Here is a 25,032-nt window from a genome sequence, read left to right on the forward strand (position 1 = left end):
CAAGTGGACCAATCCATGACCCCCCCTCCTCGGGCAGGAAAAGGACACTCTGTGGGACCCAGTGTAGACAGTCCCAAAATAAGTCCACTACGACAGCCTGCACTCTGGACAGAAGGTTGGTGGGGGGATCTGTGCACGTCAGCTGGTGCCACAACATGGAGGACACAAAGCTGTTGATGATCAGGGCATGACCTTTCAAAGACAGGTTGGGAAGGATCCACTTCCAGGCTTTCAGACAGCCTTCAACTTTTTCTAGAAAGCTGTCCTAGTTTTTGGAGGAGAAGGTCTCATCACTAAGATGAACCCCCAGATATTTGAGACCTCCCCTTCTCCACTCTAGGCTTTCAGGTAGACACAGCTTCTTTCGACTGCTAGAGCTTCACTTTTTGTCCAGTTCACTTTAGCCAAGGAGAGTCTTTCCAAGACAGACCACAGTTTCACAGAGAGCATCTATATCACATACATTTTTTACAAGGATAATAACCACCACCATTAATCTTCAGTCCAGGTACAAGATCTGGATCTGGGCAATGAGACCAGAGCTGAACCCAAAAGCCTGCAATGACTGCCACAAGTACTGGTGCTCAACCCGGTCAAAAGTCTTTTCTTGGTCCAGAGAAATCAGACCAGGCTCACAGCTCGATGAGCCTGAGAGGCCCAAAATGTCCAGTCAAAGTAATGTTGTCAGATATCAACCTCCTGGGTACACAGTAAGTTTGGTCCACATGAACAACCTGCTCCACCACTTTTCTTAAACTTTAGACAGCAGTTTGTAGTCGGTGCAGAGGAAAGACACGCTGCCAGTTCTTGTCCTGTAGGTCCTGTAGGTCTCCTTTCTTTGGAAGGAGGTTGAGGACAGCCCTCCTACAACTCAGAGGCAGCCTTCCTCTGCTCAGACTGTCCCTGAGAACATCCAACAACCGGCAAGAAAACCTTGTAGAAGTTTGCAGGTAGAGCATCTGTCCCGGCAGCCTTCCCAGTGTGCCAGCAGCTCCTGGTAGAAACCCACAGCACACCTCAAAATCTCAGCCGACCACACAGACCTGGCCATGTCCTTTGTGACATTTCAAGTGTACTGTAGGCAGAGCTGTTTGGTTTTAACCTTCCCTAAATCCCCCCACTGTTGTAGGGAACTGTACTCACCAAAAGGACTTAAAAACACATTTGAAAACTTTGTAGGACAGTAGAGACACGTTGAAATGTCAGTTTGGACTTTTACATTTTATATCCTTAATAAAGATGCAGCTGCAATGGCAGTATTGAACACTCAGTGGTTTAAGCGTTCAGTGAGTGTCCACAGCGCAATATATTTATTTCCACCGTTTTCTGCACTAAAGCTAATTCTCAACTGTACATATATTTGTAAATATATTCTTACATTTTATTTTTTAGTTTATCTTTTATCTTTCTTATTTTATAATTATATTTTGCACCAAAAAGTTGTCTCTAAATTTCATTGTACGTTGTGTATGATGACAATAAAAGCATTCCACTTCTAATTCACTTGCCAGTTGGGCTCGAACCTTCTGGTACTCAGGGTCGCAGAAAGAAAGCTGCCCCAAGCTTCCTGAGTTCTTCATGAACAATCTAACCGAGTCATGGCAGAACTGAAGGTCTGGAAACCTTCACAGCCTTCATCCCCTTTGTGTCCCTGAGAAAGGTCCTGATCCTGAGGGAAGAATAACCGCTCTGCATCTCCACCTGCATTCGGTCCTCCTCACTGTCAGTCTGCTGTGTTACTGCGTGTTACTGTGTGTTACTCTGTATGAGGGGACACAATATCCAAAAACAACCCCAGAAGAAAAAAATAACAATAAAAAAACATAAAGTTGGAAAAACTTACAAAAGCTTTCATAAACGCTCCGACACACTACAGAGAAAGAGAGAGACATTAAGCACTGCACTTAGAGAGAGAGAGAGAGAGAGACATTAAGCACTGCTCTTAGAGAGAGAGAGAGAGAGAGACATTAAGCACTGCACTTAGAGAGAGAGAGAGAGAGCGACATTAAGCACTGCACTTAGAGAGAGAGAGAGAGAGAGACATTAAGCACTGCACTTAGAGAGAGAGAGAGAGAGAGACATTAAGCACTGCTCTCTCTCCGCCCTGAGGGGAGGGGCCTACCCCCTCCCCTCAGGGCGGGGCTCTGGATCATCTGGATCGGACTCGGTCTGAATCTTCGCTGCAGGAAACTTTAGGAACTTTGTAGGTGAACTCGGTCTTCTGTCTGGACGTCCTTCTCATCCATTATGTCCGGCGTCGCGTCCACTTTGGCCAAGAAACGGGCCATGGCGGCGGGTTTCGGCACCAACGCCAACGCATCCCGGTACCTGAACCAGGACTTCGGCTCTCTGCGGGCCCAATGTCGGTCCTCCGGACAGCTCTTCTGTGACCCGACCTTCCCCGCCGCTCCGGAGTCTCTGGGCTTCAACGAGCTGGGCCGGAGCTCCTACAAGACCCGGGGAGTCACCTGGAAGAGACCCACGGTGAGTTCTCGGGCCTGGCCCCGGTTCAGGAAGGGTACGGGTGGGTTTGCACGCGAGGGTGGGGTCGGGGGGGGGGGGTGTTACTGAAAGAGAGACTGGTGTGATGTCACAGTGATGACACCGTGACGTCACTCTATCTGGCTGACGTGTGTGTCTGAGGGACATCAGAGACAAACCGCCCAGCTGAGACTTCAGAGCTGTAATCAGACCAGCTGATAAAAGAAACTTTTACTTTGATTTAATTATGAAATCAGAGTCGGAGGTCCTGAATACCACAGAGATGACTTACTGCCGCCATCAAATCTGTTTCAACCCAGCAAACTTTCTGTACAATCTGTTAACTGGCTGGAGTCGATGTGTCACTGAGTGTTTTCGCTCAAGCAGGAAGTGAGCAGAGGAAGAGGAGGGAGTGGCTTAACCACAACACAGTGAGGAGACTCGAACCTCCAGACCATCCACAAACACCATGCTCAGTATATGTTTCCTCTGTGCCACTGAAGCTAGCCTGCTAAAAGCTAAAACGCTGGAGGTGTTGTGACCTTTGTCCTTCTAAACATCAACATGGCTGATGCTCTGATCATCACCTGCATCAGGAGGACACATTCATTCTCCTGTCAGGACCAAGTGAAAGCAAATTCTTCATGGTCCAGTGTTCAGGGTTTTCTCACAGTCTATTTATTATAAACTGTAAGAATTCATTTATTACTAAGAAGTTTTGTGAGACGGAAGCAGGCAGACGCTCTGTCTTCTCTAACTGACCGTCTGATGACTGCCACAACAGTTTGGTCACATCTGACGACAACGTGGTTATAAAACATCTGATAGAATCCCTGAAGGTTCGGTCCTGATCCTCAGTCTCTGTCTCTCCTTCAGGAGCTGGTCTCTAACCCTCAATTCATCATGGGTGGCGCCACCAGGACCGACATTTGCCAGGGAGCTCTGGGTGAGTTTTCCTAACTGTCCCTGAACACACCACTGAGAGTTGCCAGTTGAGCTGCTGCTCATGTGCAGACAGGCTGGCAGGTACACTGCAGGGGGTGGGGTCTGCCTGAGCAGGTCCTGGGGTCAGAGGTCACTGATAGCTGTTGTGTCCGCTCTGCTCTCAATATACAGACCAATCACAGGATCAGCCTGTCAATGTTGACCCTTTTCTTTTAGTTTTAAATGTGAGAATGGATCATCAGGAGCTCGAGAACCACAGAACATAATGAGAACCAGCTGACCGGATCTGGATCACCCCGCTGAGCTCTGATTGGCTCAGCAGGAAGACGGAGGACTGCCAGCTACTGTTAGAGGGCGAGAGCCTGAAACATAGAGAAAGAGGGAGAGGGAGGGGAGGGCATTGGGCTGTCAACCAACGGGGACACACCCTCACACACACAGTGTGTGTGTCTGTGTGAGTCAGCTGCCTCTGTAGACCGCAGCAGCAGATTTCTTGTTGTGTAACCTCAGATTTGTTGTCACACGCACAAACATTTGAATCCAACTGAAACAAGACTCAACAAATTCTCCAAACGTCTATTGCTCCAGGAATTCAGTGCAGAGTGAGCTGTCCCCTGAGTCCTTTAGGGGACTGTATTTGTGTTATTGTGCGACTTTGTGCAACCTGCTGTTAGTCTGATAGGAGGACGCTGGGTCATGACCTCACTTCCTGTGGTGGCTCAGACGCAGCGTCATTAAGAAACATTATATTTAAGTTAATAATGTCAATAAAACAGGACCCAGCCGGACTGGACAGCATGTGCTCCCGGTCCCTTCAAGTCCCAGTTGGTTATGTCTGCATTGTTACTGAGCAACTTCCTGTTTGTCCAGGCGACTGCTGGCTTTTGGCCGCCATCGCTTCACTGACCCTGAACGAGTACGTAATGGCCAGAGTGGTTCCCACGGACCAGGGCTTTGGTGAGGACTATGCCGGGATCTTCCACTTCCAGGTAATAGAGACACAGCGAGACAGACAGACAGTCGTTTGGACAGAAACAGACAGACAGGTTGTGTGTCTGTGTCTGTGCAGTTCTGGCAGTTTGGGGAGTGGGTGGACGTGGTGATCGACGACCGTCTGCCTGTCAAAGATGGCGAGCTGATGTTCGTCCACTCGGCAGAAGGGAGGGAGTTCTGGAGCGCTCTGCTGGAGAAGGCCTACGCCAAGTAAGACTTCTTGTTGACCGTGTGGACACCTGGGAACGCAGTGACATCACAGAAAACGTTGTGGTCATCAGGGTTGTGTTGTTGGAGGTGTCATGTATGTTGTTTTACGCTCACCTGCTGCTTTTTGTTTTGTTGCAGGGTTAATGGCTGCTATGAGGCGCTGTCTGGTGGCTCAACCACCGAGGGCTTTGAGGATTTTACTGGAGGCATCGCTGAAAACTACGACCTCCAACGACCTCCAAACAACCTGTTCCAAATCATCAGAAAGGCCCTCGAGGCTGGAGCCCTGCTGGGCTGTTCCATAGATGTGAGTGCCTGCTGCTGCTGATGATGATGATGAAGTTGGTAATGATGATGATGACTTTTCTTTGTTTCTGTGCAGATCACCAGCGCTGCAGACTCGGAAGCTGTCACTCGTCAGAAGTTGGTGAAAGGCCACGCCTACTCTCTGACTGGTGCCGTGGAGGTGATGTCACGCCCTGTTGATGAGGTATTTGATGAGGTCACATGATCCAGGGGAGAGTGACACGCTCTCCTGTTTGGTTCCAGGTAAACTATCGCGGCCGGCAGGAGAAACTGGTGAGGATGAGGAACCCCTGGGGTCAGGTGGAGTGGACTGGGGCCTGGAGCGACGGGTAAGCGCACAACACAACAATGACAGCGACAATGACAGTACAGTACAACACAACAGCAATGAGACACGGCGCTGACATGACAAAGCCTCCAACACAAATAAACAACCCTGCACACACACAAAATCTGTGTGAGTCTGTTTAAGTGTGTGTTGTTTCACAGATCATCAGAGTGGAACTCTGTCCAGGGAGAGTGTCCTCACGCCAACGCAGAGGATGGAGAGTTCTGGTGGGTGAAGTCAACCTGTAATAGGTCAAACGTCTTGTTTTCTGGTATGTTTACTGTTCAGAGGTCAAAGGTCACCTTATGTCTCTCCTCTTCTCAACAGGATGTCATTCCGCGACTTCCTGCGTCACTACTCCCGTATTGAGGTTTGCACCTTGACCCCAGACACCATTGAGGACGACTCTGTCAAACACTGGAGCGTCAGCAAGTTTGACGGCAACTGGAGGAGGGGTTCGACAGCGGGGGGCTGCAGGAACCACCCCTGTTAGTGCCCCCACCCCACAGACACACACAGACACACATTGACACACAGATCTGAACTGTTGGGACTTTGTGCTACCTGGATCTGTTTCCTCCTCCACAGACACATTCTGGATGAATCCTCAGTTCGTCATCAGGCTGGAGGAAGAAGATGACGACCCTGATGATGGAGAGGTGGGCTGCAGCTTTGTGGTCGGGCTGATCCAGAAGAACCGCCGCCGGCTGCGCAAACAGGGCGAGGACATGCACACCATCGGGTTTGCCATCTATGAGGTGAGCCCTGAAGAAGAGCAGCGGAGGACGAACAGTTCTGACACAGACCTTACTGTCTGCTTCTGTTTTATTTCAGCTTCCTAAACAGGTGAGAACCTCAGCACATCAGGTCAAAGGTCAAACATCTCCAGGCTCCCTCACCATTCATCCATCTGAGTACACATACAACACAACATCAGATGACATAACACAACATGTCTCAACATAACACAAATGTAAATCTCGTGCCCCCCCCCCCCCAGTTCCACGGGCAACGAGAGGTTCACCTGGATAAGAACTTCTTCCTGACACACGCCCAGACGGCGAGATCAGAAACCTTCATCAACCTGAGGGAGGTCAGCTCACGCTTCAAGCTGCCACCTGGAGAATATCTGGTCGTCCCCTCGACCTTTGAACCTCATCTCAACGGAGACTTCTGCATCCGTGTGTTCTCTGAAAAACAGACTGAGACCCTGTAAGACATGGACCTGAGTGTGTGTGTTTGTGTGTGTGTGTGTTTGTGTGTGTGTGTGTGTGTGTGTGTGTGTTCTAACAGTACCTTACTCTGTCCTCAGACCCTGTGACGATCCAGTCAATGCTGACCTGGAGGATGTGAGTGAACTACACACACACATACACACACACATTTGCATAGCTCCAGTTTGTGTGATTGGGTCTTTGGTGTCCAGGAAACAGTGTCTGATGAGGAGGTGGACGCAGGCTTCAGGGGCCTCTTCACCAAGTTGGCTGGAGACGTAAGTTCCCTGGTCAGCGGTCATCAGACTGAGTGACGCTCACCTGCTCAGGTATGACCTGTGTGTTTTGTTTGTGTCTTAGGTGACCTGCTTGTTGTGTTTGTGTGTCAGGACATGGAGATCTCTGCTGCTGAGCTGAGGACCATCATGAACAAGATCGTCGCCAAAAGTGCGTCAATCAGTCAGTGATACATTTCACCTGAACGCTGCCGTATATTTAACTTCTTGTTTCCAACAGGAAGTGACATTAAGACTGACGGCTTCAGCATGGAGACCTGCAGGGTCATGGTGAACCTGATGGATGTATCCTCACACCTGAAATACCTGAGGTCATGTGACCCACTGCTTCCTGCTCCCTGAGGAGTAATGGGTAGTGTAAATAACCTGTGATTTAAACCGAGTCAGGCTCTTTAACTCTGCAGCAGGACAGTGGGAATGGGAAGCTCGGCCTCGGAGAGTTCGCCACGCTGTGGAAGAAAGTTCAGAGATACCTGGTGAGACGCCACGATAAAGTCAGACATGTGCTGTCACGTGATCTTTGACTGACATGGACCAACATCTGTGTTTCTGTGTCTGCAGTCCATCTACAAGAAGAACGACTCGGACAACTCTGGCACCATGAGCACGCCGGAGATGAGGGTGGCCTTCAAAGACGCAGGTCGGCATTTCTTCTTCAGCCAGACTGACTCACAACATGAGGGTCCTTCATTGTGGCAGCTTCTTCTCCCTCTGCTCTGCCGACCTCTGACCTCTGTGTGCTCCTGCAACAGGAGCTCAGTTCTGTCCATCTGTTCTTCTCTGCTTGTTAAAATTGTGACTTTTTCTGATGAGGTTCGCTTCAACTGGCTGATGTTCACAGCAGTGATTGTTATTATGATGTCACAGTGAGCCTGGAAGCTCAGCAGCCTCTGATGATGCTCAGATGTTTCCTGTCAGTGTCATGTGTTCAGCTTCCAGAGTAACTGTTCAACATGTTTGGGTTTAACTTCAGGGCTGAGTGAGTCATGCTGTCTCACAGCACAAAACTGCTCTTCCTCTTCCTCTTCCTCCCAGCCACAGGAGGAATGAGGAAGCTGCTGATTCACTAACTTCTTCCTCTCATGACATTAATGTTTGTGTGTTTCCCTCTGCTGCTGCTGCTGCTGCTGCTGCTGCCTGGACTCTCTCTGCCTACACATTAACCTGTCAGTACACTGATGATGATGATGATGATGGTATGGTACGTCCTGCTGATGAGCAACTGGTTTAGCTTTAGAAGTTCTGTCCTGTCGCAGGAAAAACACACTTAGTGTCGTAGAGGACCAGTTTAATTAGACACTGGTTTGCTTTTTAATGATACAAAATAATATGACACCTTTCAAGGGACAGTTTCTTCTTTTAAACTAAAAAGAAGTTAGCAATATCAAAATGAAATAGAAAAGCTAATTTCTCAACTCCTTTTTGGAGGAATATTTCTTGGATTATTGTCAATCTGTAACTAATCGACAGAGATTAGTGTTTCACTAAATCATTCAATAGCTCACATTTCTGTTTGCTGTATTCTGTCAAAATCTAAACTTGAATGAACTGTTGTTCACAAAAAACAGCAGTTAATCTCATTAGCTAGAAAACCAACTAGCCTAGTAAAACAGGGCAGAATTTACATTTGCATAAGTTAAAAAGTATATAAATATCAGATCATCTACAAGCTCAATCTTTTTAAGCTCTCTGTGAATGTTGGCCATTTTTTGTTTTTGTCTGCCTGTATCTGTGCTAGTCTGATGTTAGCCTGACTTGTTTGTGGTCTCCTCTCCTGCAGGGTTCACCCTCAATAACACCATCTACCAGCTGCTGGTGGCTCGATACTCAGACCCAGACATGACAATCGACTTCGACAACTTCGTGGGCTGCCTGATGAGGCTGGAGATGATGTTCAGTGAGTTAAAGTTTATTTAGCTAACACACACAGGACAACGCCTAAAGGACAAACAAAGACAACTAACCAAGGATAGCTAATGGCTAATTTAGCAGGTACACATAAAATCATCTGGCTAACAGCTGAAATCATTAGAGACTTGGGCTGAAGTCCTGAGTCCATATTGGACCAGACATTTCAGTTTCCTGTCAAATGAAATTGTTTGTGCTGTTTCAGTTGAAATATTAAAGTTATTTAATATCTGAACCTGAAATAGAAGAAAATCAAGTTTCCAGTGAATCTGTAATGATCACAGAAAGGTCAGTTTGTGGAGCTGAAGGTGGTATTTAGTCAGAGCTGTTTTAATTTGATATTCAGTGATGATGTCACCGAGCCAGGTGCAACAGCAGCTTCCTGGTTCTGATGTCAGGCCTGTTTGTTCCACAGAGATCTTCAAGAAGCTTGATGCTCATGACTCTGGCTCCATCGAGCTTGACTTCAACCAGGTGAGAACCATCACACTGAGAGCAGATGTGAAGAGCCAGATCCCGGGCTGACCCATCTCTTTGTTCTCTCTCTGATTCCAGTGGTTAAACTTTTCCATGATCTGAGCCCTGAGTCCAGTTCGCCGGAGCCTCCATGTTACAGCAGCTCGCCATATCTGTTTACAGCTTCCCTGAACTCCTGATATTTTATATGTGAGCCCTGTGTTTCATTATTGACACACTGCCGACTTCCTGTCCACATAAAGTCAATAAACTTATTCACAAAAACTTGTTGTGCTTCATTCATTCTTCAAAGAACAGGTGTGATGCAGCCTGAGGAAAAATCTTGACTCTGAGATCAGGTCTCTGTGGTTCAGACAGATCCAGGATATTAAGCTTCCAGCTAAAGACTGAGACCAGCAGTCCAGTTAGATTCCAACTGCGTTATCTTGGAGCTAGCCTCTTCCTTAGAGCAGGAACTGGTTTTGGGGTCCAGGACCATGTGATTCTGGAAAACATCCTGTGGACCAGATGATTAACCACATCCCTGCAGCCCTTCCTTCTTCCTGTCAGGGAGGGGTTGGATAGTGATCCAACCGGAAATCAAGTTGGTCACGTGACCCAACTTCTTTGTTGCTTGACAGACGGATGTTTTGGTGAAGGAGCTCACAGAGCAGAGCGGAGTTTATTCTTACCGGGTCCTGGTCCTGGTCCTGGTCAGACCGGGTCGGTAACGGACCTGATGCTCGGGCTCTTTAACTGACTGCTGGGTGATGACGTAGCCCCGCCCCTCCCGCCGGGCGGGGCCCGTGACTGCATCGCAACATCCACAGCAGCATCCAGGACCACATCAGACCGTCCAGCTCCGGACCCGACAGGACCCGGACAGTCTGAGAGTCTGAGGACTGAGGCACACCCAGTGAGTCCAGCCAGCTGCGGGGGCTGGTGTGACCCCCCGCCGCTGTTTTCACCTTGTTTCAGCAGAAATTCTGTAGACCAATCAGAGAAGCTGCTGTGTCAGGAATGTTTTAATTTAACTGAAGAATCTGTTTCCGTCATTGATGATTATTATTAATTGATCTGTTTCCTCTCAGCTCTCTGTGAACCAGTGGACAGACACCAGGTACAATTATTATTATTATTAGTAGTAGTATTAGTATTAGCATTATTATTTATTGTCCTCATTGACATTAACACAGCTGAGGCTGTGTTCTGCAGATGTTTGATCCTGAAGAATCTAAACGTAGACCTGATGGTGGCTCTGGAGGAAGGTATACTTGTCAGGGTCCACCCTGAGGGGATCCTTGGATTCTGCTGGTCTGATCAGGTTTCGGGGTGTGTTGTGTGTTAGGATGTTTGAAGGTGTGTCTGGGCGGATCCAAAAGGACCGGCAAAGGGCTGAAGGACTAGGCTCAGTTCAGCAGGCTGTACGCTACCTGAACCAGGATTTCCAGGCCCTGCAGGAAGACTGTCTGCAGAAAGGAATCCTGTTCAAAGACCCAATGTTCCCTGCAGAACCGGCCTCACTGGGCTTCAAGGAACTTGGACCTTTGACTGCAAAAACCAGAGGTGTGGAGTGGAAACGACCCACGGTAAGAACCAGAACCATCTACTGCAGAATCTGGTAAACAGAGACCTGCTGATTCAGAACCTGTGAAACCCCTAAAAGGAGGCCTTTTAATTTGACCTTCGATGACATGTGATGGTATACAGACGGGCGTTTGTAATTGGCTGTTTCAGGAGCTAACACAGGACCCTGAGTTCATTGTGGGCGGAGCTACCAGGACAGATATCTGCCAGGGAGCTCTGGGTGAGTCTAGTTCAGTCCAAATAAAAGTCCTTCTGCACATGCTCAGTGGCGTTTCCCTGCTCTGTCTGCAATCAGCATCCTGTCAGCTGGTCACGTGACCACACCTGAACTGTTCAAAGAAAACACTCTGACTGTTGCTATGAGACAGACCAGTGGCATGTCAAAAGTAAACAGAGATCAGCAGTCGACAGTGTGTGTGTGTGCTCCCCCTAAACTGCAGTCTGTTCACTGTATCATTATAGATGTAACGATGCTTCTATACTGAAATACAGACACATGGATCACGTTTTATCAGACCACCTCAGGTCCACCAGCTGGAACCTGTTTAGAGAGAAGAAATTAAGCTCTGTGATTGGCTCAGAAAGTTTGTGAGAGAGTGAGAGGGCCCAGAGCGGTAAGCCTCCTCAGTGAGTTTGTGTTTTCAGTCAGTTCAAGTGTTCTGAGGACAGACCGGCTTTGTGGGGACACACTGGCTGCATTTTAGTTTAGTTTAGTTTAAACTGGACCAGGTCTGGTCAGCTGAATCCGATCCAGGCTCCTCTGTGGTCTCTGTGGTTCAGCTCTCCAGGACAGAGGACAGGACAGAGGTCAGGACACCCAGTCAGCCGATGTGAGGACGTCCCCACAAGCACAGGCAGACCCATATGAAAGTGACTCACTGCTCTCCAATCAGCAGCAGGGTGGAGTGTGTGTGTCTTTGTGTATGGTTGTAAACACGGGGTTAGACAGGAATTATCAGTATTTTCCTCCCCCCTCCCCCTCAGTGGGCGGTGCAGACTACTGTAGCTCCACCTGCTGGACACTGCTGAAACACCAGGCCAACAGACAACAGACAACAATACAACACTCCCAACCCCCCACTCACCCCGCCATATAACTTGCCGCAGATTTGAGGAGCTGACTTTTCCAAGAAGCTCCTGAAGGCAGCACTTCCTGTATTGATCAGGTCACCGAGAGGACTTCTCCATTAGCAGGAAACATCAGCAGCTTAATGCTTAATGTCCAGTTTCTAATGTTAGTGTTTGTTGTTGATAGCATTTAGCTTAGCATTAGTGAGTCCCCACAGACCATCAGGCTGATAATGGGGTCAGCTGACGTTCAATCTGCACATTAACAAGCTGCTGCTGAACATTTCCTGTCAGCTTAGTCATCATCTTCATCATCCTCATCACCGAGTTGACCTGATGTCAGTCTGTTTACGAACTTTACTTTGAGCTGATGGTGAAATTATTTTCTGATCAATATTAGGTTTTTAAATTTGATACATAGATAACATATATAACATTTAGGTGACGTCACAGAGGTTCTGTCCATATTTGATAACAGTCTTAAAAGAAACATGGTCAACTTCAGCGCACGGTATGAAGGTTGAGGCTCAGGTGTGAACTGTCTGTCCGTCCTGCAGGTGACTGCTGGCTGCTCGCTGCCATTGGCTCTCTGACTCTGAACGGGCGGCTCCTGCATCGCGTTGTTCCTCACGGTCAGAGCTTCAACCACCAATATGCTGGCATCTTCCACTTTCAGGTAAGATGCCACCTGTTCACACTGGTCCTCACCTGGTTTTAGTTCCTCTCAGAGTGCTGAGCCAACCAGAGCCCATTGTGTGTCTGCGTCTGTGTAGTTCTGGCAGTTCGGGGAGTGGGTGGACGTGGTGATCGACGACCGTTTGCCGGTGAAAGATGGCGAGCTGATGTTCGTCCACTCAGCAGAGGGGAGGGAGTTCTGGAGTGCTCTGCTGGAGAAGGCCTACGCCAAGTAAGTCAGCCCTTCCTCCTCAGTGACAGTGATGTCACTGTGCTGCAGGTCAGAGGAAGATTGGCTCCTCCTCGTCACTTTGATGTCCTAGCGAGTCAAAACTTCTAAACAACACCTCCTGATTTTAACAAGCCAACAATCGGTAATAATGCTTGTGTTACTGTTGTGTGTCTGTGGTGTTGCTCTGTATCTTTTGTCTGTATTGTGCATCAGGCTGAATGGCTCGTACGAGGCCCTGTCTGGCGGTAGCACCACTGAGGCGTTCGAGGACTTCACAGGGGGCGTGGCTGAAATGTTTGAGCTGAGGAAGACTTCTGCAGATCTTCATGGTGTGATCCTCAGGGCCCTGGACCGAGGGTCCCTGCTTGGCTGCTCCATCGACGTCAGTGTCCTCATTGGTCACGTGACCTATAGGTCTATTATCACTTAGTGATCTTAATCTTCACAGACCTCAAGACCCTGATCAGCATCCAGTTTAAGTTCTGTGGCTTTATCACTCACTGCACTGACACGAGGCCAGAGCAGAAGAGATCAGACCGTCCAGACCAGATAAATTAAGGGACAGTTAAAAGCTGAGAGCTGTTGGGACGTCCTGATAGTGGTCCAGTCTGGAGGGAACTAATGCAGGAACTAGTTTTTCTGCTCTCTATTCAGACAGGATATTTGTGAATATTGAGTAGGCACGATGATCAGATCAGTGCAGAACATTCCAGACCAGATCAGGTAGTCCAGTTCTCTGTATGTGTTCACCGTCTGTTCTCTTCAGATCACCAGTGCCTTCGACATGGAGGCAGTGACCTTTAAGAAGCTAGTGAAAGGCCATGCCTACTCTGTGACTGGACTCAGACAGGTGAGCTCAGCTTTGACCTTCGACCTGAACTTCTGATGTGTGTCTGATCCATGACTCTGCCCTCCCTCTGCAGGTGGAATATTGCAGCCGTCAGGAGCGTCTGATCCGGATCAGAAACCCGTGGGGTCAGGTGGAGTGGACCGGGGCCTGGAGCGACAGGTGAAACCTTCAGGTGTTTTCTGGTTTTGTGGGTGGAGTCCAAGTGGAGCTTGACAGTGTTCTGTGGTCTCAGCTCATCAGAGTGGAACCAGATTGACTCAGCAGAGAAAGACCAGATCCTTAACAAGATGGAGGACGGCGAGTTCTGGTAGGTTCAGCCGCCAGATACAGGACGACATGTGAGGAGAAGTCAGTGACAGTGTGTCTCTGTCTCAGGATGTCCTTCCAGGACTTCCTGCGTCAGTTCTCCAGGCTGGAGATCTGTAATCTGACTGCTGATGCTCTGAGTGAAGAATCCACCAGCTGTTGGAGAACTGTGACATTTGAAGGTTGTTGGAGAAGAGGAAGCTCAGCAGGAGGCTGCAGAAATCACCCGAGTGAGGAGGGGGCGGGGCAGGGCAGGATCTGGACTGTCGCTGCAATCGCTGGATCTAGATGTTTGTGTTTGTGACTCAGGATGAAATGTCGTCCTTTGCGCCTCAGACACATTCTGGATCAACCCTCAGTACAAGATGTCTCTGCTGGAGGAGGACGATGACCCAGACGACAGCGAGGCTGCCTGCAGCTTCCTGGTGGCTCTGATGCAAAAAGACCGCCGCCGCTACCGCCGCCACGGACAGGAGATGCACACCATTGGCTTTGCCATCTATGAGGTCAGAGGTCATAGAAGCACAATACTGCAGCTAAGAGCATAAACTCTGTCTCGTCTCCCATCTCCATAGCAAGTTTTTGTGTTTGTCTCACAGATTCCTGAGGAGGTGAGAAACAAATCAATCGTCACTTTTCATCGCATTTAGCTCATCACTGCTGACGTCCATCTGTCCATCAGTACCACGGCTGTCCCAGCATCCACATGAAGAAGGACTTCTTCCTGCGTCACTCCTCCTGTGCTCGCTCAGAGACCTTCATCAACCTGCGAGAGGTGAGCGCCAGGCTCCGCCTTCCACCGGGCGAGTACCTGATTGTCCCATCGACCTTTGAACCCTCAAAGGAGGCAGACTTTGTCCTCAGGGTGTTCACAGAGAAGCAGTCAGAAGCCGAGTGAGTGCATCAGGTCAGATGCTTCCTTTTTGCTGATTCAGCAACAATTTGAGTGATGTCTGGCTCTGTGCAGGGAGATGGACGACAGCGTGGAGGCGGAGTTCGATGATGAGGTGAAAGTTCATGTCACATTCACTCAGAGGTCAAACACACCTCCTCTTCTTCATTTGTCCTAGCCCTAACTACCTGGTTCTGGTCCTGTTCTGGTCTGGTTTCACAAATGTTGGATTTTATGCAATGGAGATTAATATAGTTATTCAACTCAATACACTTTTTTGGTAAATTTCTTTATTTGTAAATGTTGCTTTATTCTTTTGCTTTTTTTATTTTATTTTATAATTCTTCTGAGCTTCTGCATGAATAAGGTTTGACCTTTCCGTCCCTCTGCAGGAAGTGACAGAGGGCGACATCGATGAGTCTTTCAGGTCCATGTTTGCTCAGCTGTCAGGAGACGTGAGTCTGTCAGCTCTTACCCCTCCTTTTTTTCTTCCTCAGTTAGCATGCAGGCTAACAGCAGCTAAGAGCCCTCTCTCTTATTAGGACCTGGAGGTCTCAGTGCGAGAGCTCAGGACCATCTTGAACCGAGTCGTGTCTAAACGTGAGTTCAAATCATGTTCTGAGTTGTCCAGGTGGTCCAGGTGGTCTGACCTGGTCTGTGGTTGTTGTGTTACAGACAGAGACCTGCAGACTGATGGTTTCAGTATGGAGTCCTGCAGAGCCATGGTCAGCCTCATGGACGTATCCTCACATTGCTGGTTTAGCTGATCCTAGTGCGGGATGTCAGGCTCTCAGTAAAGTTAGAGGACCAGATGGTGGTTGACTAAAGAGTCTGGTCTTTATTGGTTCATTGGTGTAACATCTGGTTCAGATGTTCCCTGGTTTCTCCCTGACCTGGTCTCAGAAAGATGGCAGCGCTCGGCTTGGTCTGCTGGAGTTCCAGATCCTTTGGAACAAGATCAGAAAGTGGCTGGTGAGTCCAAACAGCTTTTAAAATAAGACCAGGGTTCCTGGACTTGTCCCCATGAGGTCTGAAGTGAAAAAATCCTTTAAATGCTGCCTGATCCACTTTTGATGAGTGCCAGTAGGTTTTAATCTGGACCTGGTCTCTTGAGATCTAAATGGAGTTGAACAGCATGACTCTAATTTTTCACAATAAGATGGGTTTCCTGTTCAGAGCTGTGTTTCATTGCAGGGAATCTTCAGGGAGTTTGACCTGGATAAATCTGGCTGTATGAACTCCTATGAGATGCGTCTGGCTCTGGAAAATGGCGGTAAACGTCCTGACCACAAACGTCCAAGTGTCACTGAGCTGTCTGCGTGTGTGTTTATGCTGACCTGTGGTGATCTCTGTCAACAGGATTCAAACTTAACAACAAGCTGCATCAGATGCTCGTTGCTCGATATGCCGATAATGAGGTCATTGACTTCGACAACTTCACCTGCTGCCTGGTCAAACTGGAGGCCATGTTCAGTATGTACCACCAGGGGGCAGGGCCTTGTCTGTGTTAAAGGTCCATGTTTTATATTTAGGGTCCATATCCATGGAGTTTAACTTCTCCAGTCTTTTATTTTGAGGGTTTAACCAAAAACCATCTCAATAGTTTTACTTCTCTCGTAGGCTCAGTTACCCAATCTGAAGACTCTGATCCTATCTTCAGATGACTGTTTTCATAGTGAAAATTAGAGCACATTTCAGGAACACACTCAGACAAACCAAATCCTGCAAAGGTGGATGGTGGGGGGGCTGAAGATGGTGACTTTGCTGTGACATCACAAAGTCCCAGAAGTCCTAACGGCTGGTTTTAAGGTTGTTTCTTTGAGGACTGAGATCTTCACTGTATTAATATGGAACATACACCTGATTTAGAATCAAAGACCACATGGAGGTCTACCGTTAGACTGTATGGACCTTTAAACTTGAAGTGCTGCCTAAAGCAGCCCCAGCAGTTTCAGGAAATGTTTCCCCTCTTCGTCTTGTGTTCTCAGAAGCCTTCCAGGAACTGAAGCGGGACGGGACAGGAACCGTGGAGCTGAATGTCACCGAGGTACAAGTCGGTCAGACAGAATCAGTGTTCATGAGTTGACCTCAGTGTGCTCACAGCTGCTCTCTCTCCTCAGTGGATCTGCATGACCATGTGTGGATGAAGAAACCTCCTGAGAACAACAGCGACGACCAACCAGAGTCTGAACGATCCTCACCACTGCACAGCACTATACGACTACTGTACTACAGCTGCACCGCTATTAGGCAACTATACGACTACTGTACTACAGCTGCACCGCTATTAGGCAACTATACGACTACTGTACTGCAGCTATAAACAACTGCATGACTCTGGTGCTGTGCTGCTCATTAAAGTCTTTCCAGATCAGCTCTCATTGTTGGAAGTTGTTGCCTCAACAGAAACACAATATATGATGAATAATCGAATTATTATTTTTAGATTTCAAATAATGTTTCATAAACATCAGAATCTCCAACACCTTCACCTGACACCCCTGACATTCAGGGCCGTGGGTTTCTACATCGGTAAGTGACGTCATCAAAGAGACACACACGCACACACGCACGCACGCACGCACGCACACACGCACGCACGCACGCACACACACACAGACACACACACACACAGACACACACACACACACACACACACATACACACTACTTCCATAGAAGAGCGTTGAAGCCAGGACAACAAACAGTTGGCAGAGTATTTTTTATTGGCGTCATAGCTGATCTTTCCAGATCGACTCCTCGGGCCAGAATCTGGACTCAAACCTCCCCCGGTCTCTGAGGGTTTAAATGTCTGGACTCAGGCTGCACAGTTCGGTCCTTCGGTCTGAGCCGGACTCCCTCAAGGAAATCACTGATTTTAACTGAGCGTTGTTTGTTCGGCCTCTCAGTCCCGATTCTGGTTCTCTCGTCCCTCCATCGGGCCCAGCAGAACGGCCTGGGCCTCCAACAGAGTGGTGTCGGTTTTGGCCCCCAGGAACCGGGCGGTGAGCTCCAGGTCCTGCAGCCGCAGACGGACTCTGCTTCCCCGCTGGAGCCGCTCTCCTCCGGCCTCCGGCCGCCGGCACACGCAGTGGAACTTCCCCCCAAAGTCTATGTACAGATCGTCCTGGACCACGTGGAAGATCCTCCCGACCACCACTCTGTCCTTAGCCGGTCCCATCTGGACCAGCGGGGACCGGCGGAGCAGCGAGGCGAAGCTCTCGTCCCGGGGAGCGGAGCCCCTGGAGCCGGACACGGAGCTCGCTACCTCCCGTCGGACCTCCGACTGCATGTCGAAGGCGACAGCGAATCCGGATTTGGGTCTGTCTGCGGGCGTCCGGCCGCCTTCCGAAGCCCCACTGGAGTCCGAGCTGAAGGAGTTTCTGCTGAACCGGCAGGACCAGACCCGGACCCCGGACCCAGACCGGGATAGAGCAGCGTACGCGGCGGCCATCTTCTCTCTGAGGACGCTTTCCGTAACAGTCAGAGAGCCGCGTGGCGGCGACGTAATAGTGACGTGGTGACGTAACTTCCCTCCGGAACGTGAAGAGCCGCGCCTGCGCGCTGCAACCTGATATGTCGGAGTCCAACATGGAGGTGACGGTCTGTGCTCCTCGGCCCTGGACCAGCAGGACCTGGGTGTTCCCAGCCGGTTCTGTGGTGGAAGATGTTCGGACCTGGTTCAACAAAAACAAGGTGAGACACACCGAGGCGGCAAACTACAACCATCCGCGAGAAAAAGTCTGAATGCGGAGAGTTTGTTTCTGTTAGCTGACATGCTAACGTTAGCTAACAAACAGACTGAACGGGAATCTGATCCGACCCGGTTTGACAGCGAACCACTTAAGACTCGTCCCAAAAAACTTCCAGTTTAATCTGAACTTTAATCCTTTTAGTCCTTGAATTTGATTTAGTAGACTGAAGATTCAGCATCAGACTGTACTCCAAACCAGTTCAGTCCACATCAAATCAGCTCTCCAGCCTCATGACGTCATTAAAGGGGTGTGACTCTAGGCTACTGAACCTCCGAACAGCTGTAGGTTTGATTGTTGGACCTTGACCTCTGACTTCAGTGTTTCTGAACAGGACGTTTCCTCAGAGGACTTCTACGTGGTCAGAAATGGTAGACTATCAGACCTGCAGGATCTTCTGGAGCACGGAGCTGTCTATCACCTGGAGCCCCGCCTCTGTGGAGGGAAAGGAGGTCTGTCCAGGATAAATATTGATCCAGCTCCTGTCACAATCTGGACAGTGAAACTACTGGAGTACTGAAATACTGTATGTGTTCAGGGTTCGGCTCCATGCTGCGAGCTCTTGGCGCACAGATCGAGAAGACGACCAACCGCGAAGCCTGCAGAGATCTTAGTGGACGCCGCCTCCGAGACGTGAACCATGAGAAAGAGTGAGTCAAAGACCAGATCTGAGAAAGACCCGAGTCCAAGTGGAAACTCTATCTCACAAAATAAGGGGCGATCATCAGTTGGTTATCTTACTGTTATTAGATTTACTTGGACAGGAAGTTACCATGTTAGTAATTTCCTATCATGATCCTGGTTTTATTCAGTCTGGTTGTTTACTAAACCAGGTGTGAGGACCCAGGTGACTCTGACTCTTCTTCTGTGGTGGCTGCAGGATGGCAGAGTGGCTGAAGAAGCAGTCAGACCGGGAGGCAGAGAAGGAGCAGCGGCGACTGGAGCGTCTGCAGCGTAAACTGGCTGAACCCAAACATCAGTTCACGGATCCAGAATATCAGCAGCAGTGCCACGACCTGTCAGAGCGGCTTGAGGACTCAGTGCTCAAAGGTCAGACAGACCACACTGGTCACCCTTCAGCTTGGGCCCAGGACTGATGAACCTGAACCAGTCCAGGTCACTAAAGGGTTTCAGGATCTAGATCTGTGGTGATGCTCAGACTGTTGTGGTGTGTTCAGGTCTCCAGGCGTCCTCCAGCGCTCAGGTGTATGTGGACGATGTCTCTGCAGCAAAGAGATCAAACCCAGATCAGAGTGAGCAGCCAGACAAGAAGAAGAAGAAGACTTCCAGTTTCTGGTGAGTTGTTCAGAGAGTATCATTCATAATTCAAATGGAATTCAAAATGAACCCAGGACCTGGACTCTTGAAGTCCAGGGACAAGAGCAAATGTCAAGATTGAAGGGCCGATGTTGTCATGGTTACAGGACCGGGATAGGTGAACTGGATGGACTGCTGACTGATGATGATGATGATGATGATGATGATGAGTCTCCATCCACCTCGTCTTCAACCGGTAGAGCTGTTGCCATGACAACAGTGAGAGAAGCAACAGGGTGCCTGCACACCAGCAGGTGGGGATCAGTGACACCTCAAGCCAGATCTGAGTTCTGAATTTGCTTTATTTAAAAAATTTGTATTTTCTAGCTCATCTCTGGCCTCAGACCACAGCGTGTCTTCAGAGGAGCAGAGACCTCCAGAGACCGGACCCTCAGAGGAGCAGAGGCCTCCAGAGACCAGATCAGAAGAAGCAAAAGAATCGTCAAACACATTAGAGTACAGCTGCCGGTCTGAGCAGCAGGTCAGTAGTTTGTCCGATCTCTGCTGCCCTAGTTTGAGTTTCCTTTGTTGAGCCCTCCTGGTCTTAGGACTGTAAATACTGCAATAATGTTAAATCATTTGGTGTTGCCTGCAGGAGTCCTCAGTGGACTTGTCTCTGGTCGACCTGACATCAGTCCACCAGCTGGAGTCTCTTGGTCTCGACGTCCTCAAGAGGGAACTGATGTCTCGTGGGTTAAAGTGCGGGGGGACTCTGTCAGAGCGTGCCACCAGACTCCTCTCCATCAGAGGACTGACCCCAGACCAAATCCCCTCAGACCTGCTTGCTAAACCGGGCAAGACCAGGAGGAAGTAAAGAGTCTGGATGCTGAACTCAAAGGATCAGACCAAGAACCAATACTGGTCATACAGGCAGAAAAACAAGATTTGAGATTTTAATAACCAATTAGGTCTTGTTTGTTGATCTGTCCAATCAGAGACCAGAATTCATTCTGTTATTTTCTTTATTTGTTTTTAAAGCAGAAGTTTTTTTTCTTATTAAAGTGTTGCAGAATTAAACTGACTCATTCCTGTTTGTTCATGGAAACTAGCAGCAGGGGATGATGGAAAGGTGTCTTTAGAAGCCAGGGTTCCAGGAAGTGACCTGTGGAGAGTCCAGATTCTCAAAACAGACGATGACATCACCGGGCCTGAAGTCCACGTCCCCGTCAACTGAAAGGCCGCAGTCCATCCCATTCTTCACTGTCTGAACGTCATCCTTGTGGTGCTTCAGTGCCAAAAGGGAACCTGTGGGGAACGTCAGAGAACGTGAGAAGAACATAGGCCTGGATCAGGTGTCAGTCTGGACCAGGTCTCACTCACCCTCCCAGATGGTGTCCTGTCCTCGAATCAGTCTGAACTGGTGTCGCCGGTCCAGCTGACCTTTCTGAACCCGACATCCCGCCACAGGAACCTTTTTCTTCCCCACAGAGACATCAAACATAGCGAGGACTGCAGCCTCACCTGTAATTAGGGGGTGGGGGATTAACAGGTGAGACAGACCACTTCCTGTCATGTGGGGAGGTTTTTCCTTTTTGTACTCACCAATCACGTTCTCTATGACGAGCGGTGGCAGTTTGCTGCTCAGCTCATCCTTCAACTGGTCGATCAGTTTGTAGATGATGGAGTGGAGGTTGAGTGGGACCCCTCTCTTTGCCGCCATCAGCTGCACGGGCCTGCTGGCGGTGACGTTGAAGCCATAGATGGAACCTGAGTAGAGTGAGGAGCTCAGTTCAGTTAACGCCTCAATGTTTGTCGACCATTCCTGCTTTCTTGAGGCTCAACATTAGTCCTGGAAAGTTCTTTTTCTAACAGAATTCAAAAGGTAAAACTTTGAGAGACCTGACTTATACTGAATGAACAGATGTTGAATTAAAATCCATGTGAAATATGAGCAACTGGACATGAATTCTTTGGTTTAATTAATAAAAATAAACATCAAGCTTAAATATTTCATTCTACCTGGAATTAGTTTCTAGACTGAATCCAGGTAGAGTGAATGCAATTATTTAGTGTTTCCATCATATTCTAACTTTTTATCTGCACCTTTCTAAACTGGATCAGGTTTCAGGGTCGTTGACCCTCTGACCTGGGTCTACCTGCGAAGGTTTCGGCCATGTTGACGTCGTTCTCTGAGATGTCTCCGATTCCAAAGTGAACGACCTCCAGCTCACACTGGTGTTGAGCATCATAACTGTCTACCACTTTCAAGAGGGCCTCCAGGGACCCATCCACATCACCTGGGGTTCAAAGGTTGTGGGTCAGTTAGCAAGAAACAGTCATGTCATGGTGAGGCGGACCGATATGAGCATACTTTTGATGATGAGAGGCAGCGTCAGCTGCTCGTCCTGCACCCTCTCGCTTGACCTCTTGGACACCTTCGTCTTGTAGGCTTGGTACAGCGCCACCTTCCTCTGCCGCCAGCTCAGGTGAGACAGCTCCGCCCTCTCCCTGTGGTATTCTTGCAGGTGTGTCCTTTTTTTGAGCTCAATGGCGTTCTGCTCTTCCTGCAGCTTTTGCTGCTCCTCCTCAGAACTCCTCCACTCCACCACCTCCCTCGCTCGCTGCTGCAGGAGGAGAGACAGCAGAAGAGGTCACACAGGTAGTGACCACAGAGGGGTGGAGCCTCCTCAGGAGTCACTGTCTTTACATCATCACTCAAATAAACTAGATTTAGCAAACAAACTGTGAAATCATAATAACAGTGTTTCCTGTCACCTGACCCCTGGGGGTGGGGGCAGAGGTCAAAGGTCCCTGGGGTTGGTTCTCACCTCCGACTCGACCTCCAGGATGACTTCACCAGCGGACGGCAACTCCTTCCAGCCAACCACTTCCACTGCAACACCAGGCCCCGCCCCCGTCACTGTCTGCCCGTTCTCATCAAACAGGAGGCGGACCTTAGCCCAACTCTTGCCCGCCACCAGGACACAGCCCTTTTTCAGTGTCCCCCTCTGGACAATGGCTGTGGTCACGGGACTGAGGGGTCACAGGGACAGGTCATTTGTTTCTCAGGGTTATTATTGTCCTGATGACCTCACAGATTTCTCAAATGTGGTCTGATGCAGTCTTTGGTCTCACCCCTTGCCTTTATCGGTCCGGCTTTCAATGATCACTCCCTCCATGGGGCCGCTTGGCTCTGCCTTCAGCTCCAGAACCTCAGCCAACGCCACCGTGGCCTCAGCCAGAGCCAGCAGGTTGTCGCCCTGACAACAACATGACATCATGACTTTAGCTGCAGTGCTGGCAGCCAGAAGGTAACTGGCGATGTCTGTGTCATCAGTCACGTGACCTTCAGAGCAGAGACATGGATGGACTGGACGTCTCCTCCAAAGTCCTCACACACGACATCATGAGCCAACAGTTCCTGTTTGACCCTGTGAGGGTCGGCCTGCGGGCGGTCGCACTTATTGACCGCCACGATAATCGGCACTGCAACACACAAATACACACAACTGAGACACAACCAAGACGCTCCACAGTCTCCTGCTCTGAGCTTTGACTGACAGGCAGCTCTTACCTTTCGCTCTCTTGGCATGCTGAATGGACTCAACCGTTTGGTTCATGACGCCGTCGTCTGCCGCCACCACCAGGATGATAATGTCAGTGCCGTCAGCTCCACGGGCTCTCATGGAAGAGAAGGCGGCGTGACCCGGCGTGTCCAAGAAGGTGATCTTCTCCCCTGTAGGCAACTGGACTGAATAAAGAAAAAAAGCACGTCAGAGCGGGTTGTCTCCTGGAGAGTCTCTATGGTAATGCTGCTCTGGCTCCTCCTCGCAATGTGTCAGCACTTTGTCAAAAAAGTTCGTTCAAACAGAGGTGAGATCAGGTGAGTTTACCCAGGAAGGCCCCGATGTGCTGAGTAATCCCTCCAGCTTCCGAAGACGCGATCTGGCTCTTCCTCAGACTGTCCAGGAGGGTGGTCTTCCCATGATCCACATGACCCATGATGGTGACCACCGGGGGGCGGGGCACCAGGTTGGATGGGTCTGCTGGAGGCCTGACAGGGTCAGAGGTCACAGTAAGATGATCTGATTGCACCAGTGAGCACCAGGTGAGGTCACTTCCTGTCCCCATTACCTCCGGTGGGCGTCCCTGTTAGGTTTCTGTCTGCTCACGCTCAGTTTGGCCCATTTGAACTTCATCCCAGATCGAGTCACCACCTCCTTAATCCACTTCTCCTCCAGAACAGAATCCGGTTCCAGAGAGTCCACATCCACCGAGGTGTTCAGCAGAGCCTCCAACACGTGATCTGGAATACAGAACAACTTTATTGTTGAGGTTCACGCAGACGGCCTGTCTCAGGGGGATTTGGTTCTGACCATAGTCCTTCTTCATGGCCTCAGCGAGTGCAGCCACTGTCATCCTCTGTGTGATCTCCACTTCCTGTTTGTCAACTTTGGGCTTGACCTTCTGGGTCTTCTGACCTTTTGTCTGACCTTTGACCTACAGACACATCACAACATCTAAAACCACTTGAGAGCCAACAGGTGCCTCCTGTTTCCTGTACATGAACAAGAAGTCAGACTCACCTGTTTGGAGCTGTACTTCCTGAAGGGAGGGGGGGCGGAGCTCCAAGCAGGACTAAGGGGAGGCGGAGACAGGAAGCTCCTGAGCAGAACTGGATCAGCTTGGGTGAACCGCCGAGCGCCCCGTATCGCTGATGACATCACCAATGACATCACATTCATACCTGGTGAGATGTCGGCAGAGTCGCGTGAGGCTGTAAAGATCCAGGTTTGTGACCTGAGTCCTCAGGGATCCGGACCGGGACCAGGATCTTCACTGGTTCAGTGAAACCAATTTTAGTGGGTGTTGTAATCCGGTTTTGAATTAGACCGGTTCGACCTCCCGGTTCATTGAAGTCTGCGGTTCCGGTTTTGCGGTGTCGTGACTTGAGGGACCGGAAGCGGATTTCTGACCGGCCTGAACCTGAATCCAGTTCTGGAGGTGCGATCCCGTTTGTTTCCTCCCCTGTTGTAGGGACTGTCGGCTCCTCCTCAGGTCCGGACCTCAGACTTGTCAGGACTGAGCGCTGCCATGACACTTCCGTTTCAGTGTGGGGGCGGAAGTGGCAGCTCCGCCCTCAAAAGAGACGCAAGCACAACCGGAAGCCGAACTGAAGGGTGACGCCACATCGGAAGAACGAAAGGTGATCATTTTGGAGGCAACAGATGTTGTTGTTGAATGTGGAAATGTGACACAAAATGGGCAAACTCTGGA

The 25,032-nt window shown here is 49.5% G+C and overlaps 3 protein-coding genes and 1 pseudogene across 4 annotated transcripts; 2 read left to right on the plus strand and 2 right to left on the minus strand.

The window, feature by feature from the left end:
- The first annotated feature begins 2,122 nt into the window (after positions 1 to 2,122).
- LOC115041122 (uncharacterized) lies at positions 2,123 to 17,043 on the plus strand (annotated as a pseudogene).
- A 417-nt stretch (positions 17,044 to 17,460) lies between these two features.
- On the minus strand, positions 17,461 to 18,249 carry mrps28 (mitochondrial ribosomal protein S28). Its single transcript, XM_029497265.1, has one exon. It carries the CDS (start codon positions 18,198 to 18,200, stop codon positions 17,652 to 17,654), a length of 549 nt encoding a protein of 182 aa, XP_029353125.1. The 5' UTR covers positions 18,201 to 18,249; the 3' UTR covers positions 17,461 to 17,651.
- A 46-nt stretch (positions 18,250 to 18,295) lies between these two features.
- sde2 (SDE2 telomere maintenance homolog (S. pombe)) lies at positions 18,296 to 20,832 on the plus strand. Its single transcript, XM_029494604.1, has 8 exons — positions 18,296 to 18,442; positions 18,833 to 18,950; positions 19,037 to 19,148; positions 19,379 to 19,548; positions 19,677 to 19,794; positions 19,923 to 20,069; positions 20,143 to 20,296; positions 20,411 to 20,832. The coding sequence occupies exons 1-8, from the start codon at positions 18,323 to 18,325 to the stop codon at positions 20,627 to 20,629; spliced, it is 1,158 nt and encodes a 385-aa protein (XP_029350464.1). The 5' UTR covers positions 18,296 to 18,322; the 3' UTR covers positions 20,630 to 20,832.
- mtif2 (mitochondrial translational initiation factor 2) lies at positions 20,113 to 24,875 on the minus strand. Of its 2 annotated transcripts, XM_029523331.1 has the most exons (13): positions 24,342 to 24,875; positions 24,132 to 24,255; positions 23,890 to 24,061; positions 23,649 to 23,809; positions 23,330 to 23,506; positions 23,102 to 23,241; positions 22,891 to 23,015; positions 22,584 to 22,788; positions 22,127 to 22,379; positions 21,912 to 22,052; positions 21,358 to 21,522; positions 21,136 to 21,276; positions 20,113 to 21,060 (listed from the first exon to the last, which is right to left on the minus strand). In XM_029523331.1, the coding sequence occupies exons 1-13, from the start codon at positions 24,498 to 24,500 to the stop codon at positions 20,891 to 20,893; spliced, it is 2,133 nt and encodes a 710-aa protein (XP_029379191.1). In that variant the 5' UTR covers positions 24,501 to 24,875; the 3' UTR covers positions 20,113 to 20,890. The 2 variants fall into 2 exon arrangements, with proteins under 2 accessions (XP_029379191.1, XP_029379276.1); XM_029523416.1 differs by lacking the exon at positions 20,113 to 21,060 and having other exon boundaries at positions 21,902 to 22,052.
- Between the last annotated feature and the right edge of the window lie 157 nt (positions 24,876 to 25,032).

The sequence above is a fragment of the Echeneis naucrates genome, chromosome 1, assembly GCF_900963305.1.
Source record: "Echeneis naucrates chromosome 1, fEcheNa1.1, whole genome shotgun sequence".
Lineage (NCBI taxonomy): Eukaryota > Metazoa > Chordata > Actinopteri > Carangiformes > Echeneidae > Echeneis > Echeneis naucrates.